Source organism: Montipora foliosa, chromosome 5 (genome assembly GCF_036669935.1).
Source record: "Montipora foliosa isolate CH-2021 chromosome 5, ASM3666993v2, whole genome shotgun sequence".
Classification (NCBI taxonomy): Eukaryota; Metazoa; Cnidaria; class Anthozoa; order Scleractinia; family Acroporidae; genus Montipora; species Montipora foliosa.
In genome coordinates, this window is record NC_090873.1 from 967,071 (window position 1) to 978,009 (window position 10,939).

At 40.0% G+C, this 10,939-nt stretch overlaps 1 protein-coding gene across 4 annotated transcripts in view; it reads left to right on the forward strand.

Annotated features, from left to right (window-relative positions):
• Nucleotides 1-6,393, forward strand: part of LOC138003300 (putative extracellular sulfatase Sulf-1 homolog) — a 26,296-nt gene extending 19,903 nt beyond the window's left edge. For all 4 annotated transcript variants that reach the window (XM_068849277.1, XM_068849276.1, XM_068849279.1 and 1 more), the window contains exons 8-12: nucleotides 84-278; nucleotides 685-978; nucleotides 1,433-1,612; nucleotides 2,261-2,403; nucleotides 3,174-6,393. In XM_068849277.1, the coding sequence (XP_068705378.1) occupies nucleotides 84-278; nucleotides 685-978; nucleotides 1,433-1,612; nucleotides 2,261-2,403; nucleotides 3,174-4,376 (2,015 nt within the window). In that variant the 3' untranslated portion in view covers nucleotides 4,377-6,393. The remainder of the gene's footprint in view (nucleotides 1-83; nucleotides 279-684; nucleotides 979-1,432; nucleotides 1,613-2,260; nucleotides 2,404-3,173) is intronic.
• The last annotated feature ends 4,546 nt before the right edge of the window (nucleotides 6,394-10,939 follow it).

The following is a 10,939-nucleotide window of genomic DNA, read 5'->3' on the forward strand; positions in this document are numbered from 1 at the left end:
CTGCAAATTTAATGAGCGAGTTTCAATGAAGATGTGATGATGATGATGATGATTACAAATCCTTTCTTTCTTTTCTCCGACAGAGGAACAGATTAAAGATGACCCAGGTCTTCTTTTGGCAAAAGAATTACGACGTCGAACAAAGCGAACTCGTTTCTTCTACAACGACAAACCAAGAAGAAGCAAGGCCGACTTAAATGCGAGGAAGTATTACAAGGAGTTGGCAAGAGCACAGAGGCTTCAAAATCGGCGGGAAAAGTCGAAGATGCTACTTTCAGGTAAGTTCAGTCAGTTGGGTAGGAGAAGATATGGTACCAGATTTAAGATAAAACCTATAACTAGATTTGTAGTAAAAGGTCCTAATCGATTTACTCATTATCATCCGGGCTGTCGAGAGGAGGGAGAGGGGAGGTGAACGATTAACGTATTTCAGACTTTGTTGCTTTTTGTGCTTTTTGACTCCCCTAATTCCCCGAGTTTTAACCCCGAACTTGGGCCCCTTTACAAAGAAAGTAGGTACCTAGTGCTAGTCTTTTCCCTCGTGCATTTTTCTTTATGTCCTTCTCCTTCTTATGAGCGGAGTGTTGGTGACACATCGTGTGCGCGAGTGCTTCAAACCTTCAGTGTGTTTGGTTCTTTTCTGTTCTGTAACCACTCATGGCTTTTGTCTTAAATAAAATACAGGATCAAGAACGAGACCAACCACATCCCAGGAAGGTAGTGATCTCGGTTTGGCTGACGTTCAAGATGTGTTCGAGGAGAAACTTGGAAAACTTAGGGAAAAAATCTGGGAAACGAAGCTGCGATTGGATGCTTTGAGGGACCGCAGAAAAAAACTGCTGCTGATAAGCGCCCGCGATCGGCCTATCGAATACCCATGTCCCTGTTACCCTGGCAACAGCACTGAGCGTGAGAGGGTCACTCGGGCTAGTACTCGGAAAGGTGGCGAAAAGCCTGAGGACAATAGTGAGGATGAAGGTAAACGAGTTGATAAAGGAGAAGTAACCACCTTAAGGGAGATTTATGAGCTGACGTTTTAAGCGTTAGCTTGTCCTTGAAGCCGATTGAGCAATTGTGGTCGTTAGTGGTTCATGAAGGAGCTTTTTTAGGGTTGTATACCGGAAGACGAATGCTTTATTTAGTGGAAAGGCTACAAATCAGATCAAATCAAATGTTCGTTCTTGATGAGAAGAGAAACTGGAGTTCCCAGGATAACACCATTTGGTGCAGAGGAGAGAACCAATTTAAACTCAACACACACTGGTGAAGGCCGCATTACTGAAGGGCGAGTGTTCTCACCAAGGTGAACTCCCTGCTCCCTAAAATTTAAAGCTTTGTGGTGTAAAAGCAACTTTGAAAAAAAAAAAACAAAAACAACAGAATTCGCAATAGAAGCATCCTTACATTGAATGTGTTTGACTTGTAATTCTAGAATCGTCGTTAGCAGCTAGAAAAGGACGAAACAAGCCTCTTAATCTGATGTCACGCAAAGTGGAGCCGAAGAAGAAGAAGAAAGTGAAGACCAGTTTGAGGCGCAGCAAATGTAGTAGCCCGGGAGTTAATTGCTTTTACCAGACAAATGATCACTGGAGGCTTCCTCCTCTTTGGACAGGTTAATCATATTAATACATTAATTAATTAGGTTAATCATATTAGAGCGAGTTTCAATCGAGTGTCGTAAAACCAAAACCGAAGTAAATTTTTTGGCCAATCAAAAAGGACGGAGACAATCCGGTAAACCAATCAAATCTCGAAGTAAGCCGACATAAAGCGCGGGAAAATGTCCACGCGCGAGCCGTGGCTGGTTCTGGTTTCACTTTTGATTGGTTGAAAAGTGGCGCGAGATTGAACCAATCACTGAGTGAAGTAATGAAAAACCAAAGCAATTCGCTTATTACTTTTAACACTCAATTGAAAACCGTTTTAATACATTGTTTGTAAAAAGTTTCCTCTTTTTTATTAAATCCTTCTTTCATTAGTTTCTTCAATGCCCATTCATTCATTGTTGCGAGTCACCCGTTCGTTCGTTTATTCATTCATTCTTTCATTTATCCATCGCCATCGGTCCACATATCGATTCATTCCACTGCTTGCCTCGTTCTCGTTGACCATATCGGTACGTCATGTGTTAGGCCGAGTGCCCTTCTTATAAAAAAAAGACTAGGACCTCGAAAGTGCCCTTGAGGTTGTTTTGTTTTGCCTTTATTCAAAGAGTGCGATTTTTATTTAAATTTACTGTATTTTAAATTATCTTTTACAGGAGGAGGATTCTGCTTTTGTCCAAACGCTGCAAATAATTCTTACTGGTGTTTGCGAACAATAAATACCACTCATAACTTCCTCTACTGCGAATTTGTTACTAATTTCTTGGAATTCTTTGATCTCAACCAAGATCCTTATCAGGTAAGGCAAAATGGCCGACATTTCAATTCTCTTTACCTGTTCAGGTCTGTTCAATATTAACTTGACAAAATAAATTCGGTAACATTCGAGTTTAAAATCGGTACGAAGGTGTAAAAAAGTCACTTCCTTTTTTTTCTTTAGATTTTGAAAGTGGGTTTGCTTAACACCTGACTGGCAAAATTTTGAGCTTTGATTTTTATTCGAAGCCTGTTTACTTTGAGTGTAAGTTTTGGATTTCACGGTTCGCCATTACTCACGTTCAATACTGACCGATCGGACCTCAGAGGGTTGGATCCAGGGAAAAGTGACGTCAAAGGTTCACTAGCTTAAAATTTCAGTGAATGCAGCTTATTATATATGCAAACCGCGAATTAAAAAGTTTGAAAGCATTGCATTCTTCTTAGTCTAGTGAGCCTTTTGACGTCATTTTCTCCTCAATCCACCTCTCTCAAGATCTTAAAGTTGATAATGGCGGACCATTAAATAGGAAAGTTCCAGTTAAAATAAACAGGTGTCTTTTTTAAATCAAGGCTTAAAACTTTAGTCGCTTAGTGTTTAGTTAACATAGTTTTGAAATCCGAAGAAAAAATAAGCATTGATTTTTTGGTCACAGGGGAACTTTAATCTGTGTTTCTCTCAAGATCGACCGCAGCCAATGAATGCAACCCTGATCGATTACCTCATTGGTTGGTTTGTTGATTGATTGATTGCGTGATCGATCGACGTGTTTTGATTTGTTGGTTCTGAGAAAGTGCTTTTTTCAATTTCAGCTCTATAATGTGATTCATGAGGTAGATCCTGGAGTTTTGTCGCAGTTACACCAACAATTAAACAGGATGAGAGCTTGCCAAGGAGAGGACTGCACTTGTTATCATGGCAAAAAGTATAATGTCGCTACCACCTCCCCTCCGTTAACAGCTGCTCTGTTGCCAAGTGTATGGACAAGACCTGTTGTAGCTGTAACTACTGAAAACAAAGGACTATCAATTGTAAATGCCAGTGAAAATCGTGTTGCTTTGAACATAAAGAAGATTGGGAATCTAACGGCATTGAACCCAAGTCTTTCGGGTTCCAGTCCTTCTCCCAAGCAAAGTCGTTCGGAAAAGATCCAAAATCTTTGGGGACCTTTCGTAAGTACTCCCGAAGTACCTATCGATGTATCAGAAAAGGCAGACTCCTTGATGAGTTTAACTGTCACGACATTCAAGTCTACGGAGTTGAAACTGCAGACAGAACATTTTACAACACCTCTGCTTTCACCGACAAAGTCGATTGTCGGCAAAAAATCATCCACGACTTCAAAGCCGAATCCGATGTCATTCGGTGAAACCACGATAAACGAAGAGACTGAAGTGATTCCTACAAGCGATGCCGAGAGGCCGATAGAAAATGTATCACAACCGACGAATGGCTCCGAAAATGTGACGACAGCAGTTGTTGCGACTTCGGCGCCCGAACAGAATTCTTCAAAGACCGCGCCTTTGATGAAGGTACCAAAAACGTTGAATGTTAACGAAATCGCTGTAAGTGAGTATTCGACGGTAAAACCCGCACGTCGAAAATCCTCAAAACGACGAAAACATGGGGAGAAGGAAGGCAAGGGACCTTCTAAAAAATCCAAGAAATCAAAGAAAGGTAAAAAGAAGCAAGTGGGAAAAGCTATTTCGCTGGTGCCGAGCGCTTCTGGTGAAGACTTTTTTGAACTTCAAAAGAACCAAACAAGAACAGACACGAAATCGGAAAAAGAAAAACCAGTTTCGGGCTCATCTAAGAACAACGAAGATGACAATCGACCATCACCGAAAAACTCTCGGAAGCAAAACAAAAAGCCGTGGGAAAAAAGACTCACGACGAATTCAAAAAAACGAGATAAAAAACCAACCAAAAAAAACACCTCACCACAAATCAACAACGAAGGGATGGGTGAAGACGAAAGCACTGTGTCTCCTTTAAATGGCGGCGATGGGCTTTAAAAACGAACGAGATTATTTTAAGAGAATAAATGCAAGAGAACTGGAATCTAAAAAATTCTGTAGTTCGAAGAACGCGGGATTGTTCAGGAGAAAAAAACTCACTTGAGTTGTTAAACCAAAAAGTCAAAATCTGTGACCAACAAAACGACGATTACTTTTCAGATCGTTGAAGCTTTTTTCATGTTTTAAATGTGAAATATACATGAGTGTTTCTATGGGCGTATCCAGTCTGACGTTAATAGTTGAGTGTTGCCTGGTTTGGCGAGTCTCACCGGATTGCGCTCCTGTTTGGCACTGCGTTCGGTTGTTAACTAAAAACGCCGAATTATGCCTATAGAAATTCTCTTTGATCAAGTTTTATTCCAAATTTGGAAAATTTTAAACGAAGTTTAAGAGTGATGCTTGTTTGTTACATTGAAGTAGGTTTTAGGTATTTGTGAGCTTAGGCAAAACAATGAGGATCATAATGGCTCGAGCTTTTGGGTAAAGTTGACGTTGGATCAGACCAAAGCAAGAAAAGATCTCTGTACCTTTAACCCGTTTCTCAAAAGTTCCGAAAACTTCTCGAACCCAACAAATAACCATGATCCTTGAAATGCTGGTTTCGTTATGTTTCAAGGGAAAAAACACAAATAATTGCCTGATTTTATGCGCTATTGCTGGTTTGCAAATGACGTCATGGTGACCGTGTCGGTTGGCAATTGCAAGGGCTGGGAACCAAACTTTATTATTATGCAAATTCTGCGGAAAGAAATTGTATTGTATTGCCATCCAACATGGTGGCCAAGAAAAAAAACGTCGTCCAGGGGAATTTATGACACCCGAAAAGATTTCGGCGGCATTTTTGAGAACGCACTCAGATTTTAGGAAACCTTCCAAGATTTTTGGATCTGTCTCGGAGGTCATTATTTTTTCTGCATTCAAACTCTCAAGACTTTTTTACACGTAATTCCTTGTGATGATTATTTCCTTTTCGTTTCAAGATATTTTAAAATACCAGCTTTTGAGTATAGGAGGATTGTGGTCAACAGTTTTTCGGGACTTTTGAGGAAAGCAGACCAATGGTGAACTCTTACACATAACTGTGGAATTTGTCTTAACTACCCGTGTTTGTGTGCGTGCGTGTTTGTGTTAAATTATCCTTGCTAGCTTCGTGGCTACATGAGCTTGTTCACTCCCATGTCCCACTACCGAAACGATAAAATTCTTTTGCTATTAAAATAGCGGTTAATTCCTGAAAGTTTAATTTTGGGCATCAGTGCGCGTAGGCTCAAAACCCAGGTTCTATTTTTGCCTTCCTGGTATTTAATATAAATTTTGACTATATTTTTATGCATTAATAAATTTTATTTTTCACATCATTTTTCGATCCTTCCGGTTTCCATATCTGACGTCTTTTCATCAAAGATGGCGTCTGTTATGAATGGCCGTTTTCATACTGAAGGGGCATCATCAGTCTAGACGAACCTTGCGTCTCTCACAATCAACCAAGCGTTTTTATTTGTCTAGTGGGAGCTGATGAGCAAAATCCTAGTAGTATCATTCTTTACAGTATGCCAAAGTAAACAGGTCAACTACAAAATGTTTGCCGAAGTTTTTCCCACGCTTTTCTGGTATATAAATGGCCAAATTAACCTCGGAATTTAATTCCAAAAGCTAAAAAGAAACAATGTGAGTGAACAGTTAGCTCATCGAAAGCATATCTTGTTTACCGACAAAAAGGAAGCTTTATTGCATTTTTCTGCTATGAAGCATTCGGTGCTCGCTATTGATAAGACAGTTCCTCCAAAGGAGGCTAGTAGCTTCTGCCTTTTTTTAAATATAGTTGAAAAGCTTTCTTGTTCTGAAATTTCTGTTATTTCGAAATCGTATTGAACAGTTAAAGTTTGACAAATGCAATCAAATTTTGGTTGAGATATCATTTTTCTATATTGCGGTTCAACTACCATGTAGTTAAAAACCTTCATTGTCATAATTTTCTTAGGTGTTGGGTGATTAAAGTTATACATGAAATTTGCGAATATTCTTTTCTTCTGTCTCCATTGCTGCTGATTCCTCGTTTCGTGCCTTTTTCAACAATCAACGCAAAGTACCCGGAGAAAACGTCTTGGTGCAGAGAACCAACAAACTGAACCTCACATATGATACCGAGTCTGGAAATCGAACCTGGGCCACATTTGTGGGAGGCGAGTGCTCTCACCACTACGCCATCCCTGTATCGCAATCTCTGGACACAGCTAACAACGATGTAATGTAGAATTGCTCGTGGACGAACAAAATGATCAAATGGGAAATGTTTTGGTGCACCAAGTGAGCTAAAGTATGTTCTGCTTTTAAGAAACAGGCGGTTTTCTGCAATGTTAAACAGTAATGCTAGGGGTAGTCCCGACAATTAAGGATAGGTGTGTCCCGCCAAGTTTCTCAAACCCCGACCCTATTTAAGGGTAGAAAATCGAGATTTAGTACCCTTTTTAAAGTCCAAAAGGCCTTGCACTTACGGCAATACAAGCTACAAACGTCCCTTTAAAATGGCTTTGTTAAACTTGAAAACGTGTATTCAGGCGTGTAGTACAGTTTTAATAGACCATATCTTTTTCGTTTGCACGTTGGGATGGATACTGCAATTTAGTGACCTTATCTAAGAAGTATCTAAGGATCACAATACCAGAAATACCAAAAAGGATACCCTATCGTAAATACTTATTTCTTTGGCCATCTTAGTTTTATCAGAAATAACACACAAACAGCATCAAACAGACGCATCATTTCAAATCCAACGCGCAAAACGAAAAAGATATGGTCTATTTCCCTATTTAAGGATTGAGCACCTCAGAAACCCTAAGAAACCCCAGCTTGGCTGCCCAGTTGCAGTAGTGGGTTCATTTGAATAAGCTATCTGCCGCTTTAATTCTTCAACTTCCAATTTGACATTTTGAAGTTCCAATTTAAGAGCATTACACCCTTTGCAGCTATGATGCTGTAATCCAGGAGAGGCGGGTACATCCAGGTCTAAGGCTTCCCGAACTACACCTTCCATGTTTCCGGTAGTTGATTCATCGTTGTCGGCGCCTTGGATGCCACCAGTGGCATCTTCAACGTCGCGAGGTGGATCACTACTTTCGCTTTGATTGCCTTTGTCAGCAGGGAGAAAAGCCTGCATTTTTCTCTTCACCTCCTTTTGATCCGTTCTTTGAACTTGCAGCGTTTTTGTTGACGGATATAGAGTGAATGTTACTCCCTTGGTCTTCAACGAAGTACATCTCTCGCTACTGGACAGCTTAGGTTCAAGCAATTCTAGCTTGTCAGCGCAAAATTCCTTCAATTCATCGACGGTTCCATCCCAAGTATATAGATTACGATTTCTGTCGAATCCTAAGGCCTTACAGCGTAAAATTTCAGTAGACCCAGGCTGTGAAGCACTCAAAATTACGGAGCTCTGTGAAGTCTGACCGGTCGCCGCCATTGCCAGGCATGTGTCCTTGTGTGGGCCCATTTTAATTAGTAGGGCTAACGCTCACACGGTCTATATGGGTAGTAAACTAGCACTTCACGTGCCAACGTTTTTTTTTTACAAATTGTCCGCCAATCAGGATGTGTGTATTTGAGTTTGTTGGGTGGCCACGGTAAGGCGCGTTGTTTGGTTGTTTGTTTGTTTGTCATTTATTTGAGCAGGTCGAAGTTTTGGCAGCTATTCAGCTATTCACCCACCCATACACTCACAGAGGACAGCCACTACACCTGGAATTTCATCGCCTACTCTTCTCGAATAGTGTGTGGGTTCTTTAACGTCCCACAGGGAACCAATGAACATGAAAGATATTTGTGAAATCGGGCCTCCTCAGTTATTTTAAGACCCTGAGCGTTGGTCCGGCCGGAGTTGAACTCACGACCTCCCGCATGGCAGCCCGATGCTCAACCGCAACTGAGCCACCGGTTGCACTGTAAGACAACAAGACTTAGGGACACACTGAGGACGTGATTATGTCAGCAGCAGCCAGAAAATCACAATATGCGAAAGAAGGTTTCTTCACGTACGACGGCTGTAAGAGACATAAGAATGTCACAGAACTTATTCTTTGCGATTCCTAACCGCGAAAAGACTGGAAACAGGTCTGCATATAACGTTCAGCAATTCATTGATGATTGTGTGCAGGGAGGCGTCGTGTGACCTCGAGTATCACATGTACAAATTTGGAAAGTCACCTTAAAGATCTAGAGGAAGGTAAGCCATACAATTTTAAGACAGAACAATCAATCAACACATCATCCTAAGAGGCGTTCATCTCATGATTACCCAGTGCTCATGAATTCAAAGCAAAGAAAACAATAATGAACTTCTGTATGTATGTACGTTCCCTGCTTTTCTTTCTTTTTGCTTTCGTCAGCCCAGCGAAAGCAAAAAGAAAAGAGACCTCTGCTAGCAGGAAAATATGTACGTAGATTGCACATAACTGTCAGACAATAGCTTCAAAAAATACATATTTATTTCTTAACACGACTTGTGAAGCAAAATATAAACTATAAATTGTCTAATGTAACAACGAATTATTTGTGGTGTAATTATTTGAAAAGTAGAGGCAACACAAAAATTCCATCACCTAATTTACAGCTAAATTTAAACTTTGTGTTTAAGCTCATAAAATACCATCCTTGGTTAAATTTTACACAACTTGCTAAGACAATTTGCATGGCCTTACTTTACACATGCCACTGAAAGAACCATGTACGCTATCCAACTTAATATCCACTTTAGCTCCCCCCAACAGGAGGTCACAGGTCATATAAAGAACAGGTCATTGGTTCAACAAAGTGAAAAAAGTTCTTTTTCAACTCTCAGTTTTGACCAAAGTTCTATAAGTTTGATAATATAAAAGAAATCAGCTAGTGCTTAACCTTATTCTAATTAAGAGAAGTGCGATCATCTGGGTCCGGTTGTTCAAAAGCCGATTAACCTAATTCCAGATTAAAAATTAACCAAGAAGTTTATTTCTCTACTCTCAAATGCTGTTCGACGTTGATATTCGGATAAAATTTACATTAGTAGATGTTGATCTTGAAAAACAAAAATAAGCAAAAGAAACTTTAACCAAAAAGTTGAAAACATGAAACAAAAGTTTACGGTAATCCTGGATTAAGTTAATCGGCTTTCGAACAACCGGGCCCTGGATGTTTAGTCCTGAGAACGACTGTTTAGGATGACAGTGACTGATGCTTCGACAACCTGAGCAAAAGTGATGTAACATCAGTAGATGGTGTAACCATTCTGGTTGTTGATGTGATAGGTTATCTAAGGGTCAATCCACACTGAAGACAAACTCTCTTTTTGTCCTGGGCCAATTTACATTACGGTAAGCCTGTCAACCCTTATCCTACAGGGGAGTCAGATTTCTGGATTTCTAGTGGTTGTTTGTGAGGTCTGATGGCAATACAAATTGAAACCAGAACTTGCCAATGACGCCTGTCATGAAAACAAAAGAAAGTTAACACAGACAAAAATTTTGTAAGGGTTTGAGGCAGAACAGCTGCTCCTTTGATAAATTTGTCTGAGTCAAAACATTTTGTCCTAAAACCTTGCTGGACAAACCATCCGCACTGATAAAAGTTACGTGTTGACAGATTTTTTGGCTTAAACAAACAGTTTTGTCCTCAGTGCGGATTGACCCTAAGATAGCACGTCAGTTGGCCTACTGTCAATGTCATCGTAAACAGCCTTTCTCAGGAGTACATTCACCCAGACACTGGGGCACTGTCACGCTAAATTTGCTGTTTTAGGTCAAAACTGGGTAAAAATCTTAATTAGTAAATTTGTTTTAGCTCACACATACAACATCCCCGACAACCCACTAAGAAGATCTATATGAAGTGTATTTATGGCACAAACAGCTGATAGTATTTAATTTTTGTGACTTTTTGGATATCGTTTCCATCCTTGGCCACAAAAAAAAACACAGAATAGCTTCAGTGCACTTCAGTGGTTATTGGTAACAAAACTAGAGCATTATTTTTTGGTCTTCATTAATGCAAAGACTTCTTTCAGTGCCTTGAAGTTTGACTAAAATAGCATGACACTGCCCCTTAAATTTAATTACCATATGACTCCTGGGTTCAAACCATTTATGAAAACCATGTTTATTTTAATTTTGGCCAGTTCTCATCAACAGTAACGAGAAGACAGGACCAAAGTTGAAAAGCAGTTATTTACTTTGACCAACTCACTGCAGTTACAGAAATTTCTGGAGCCAAAATGATTGTTGAAAACTGTGTTGGAAGTTAGATTTCACTTGAACACTGTACCTGGGCCTGAAGGATCATTAAAAGTTGTTTCAACATAATGGTTAAAACAATGACCTGAGGTGTGACCTTGGATCTGACCTTAACCCTTTGACCTGTGAAACACTTTCCTGTCAAAAACACAAATTATTTCAAAACCCTTAAGCCTCAACTTGTCATAGGCCGTCAAATGGCCCTCTAGATTGGCTTAGGCCCTAAAGGACATAAGGAAATATACACCAATGAACCACTGCATTAATCCCAAACACAATAGAGCTGCATTTATACTGATA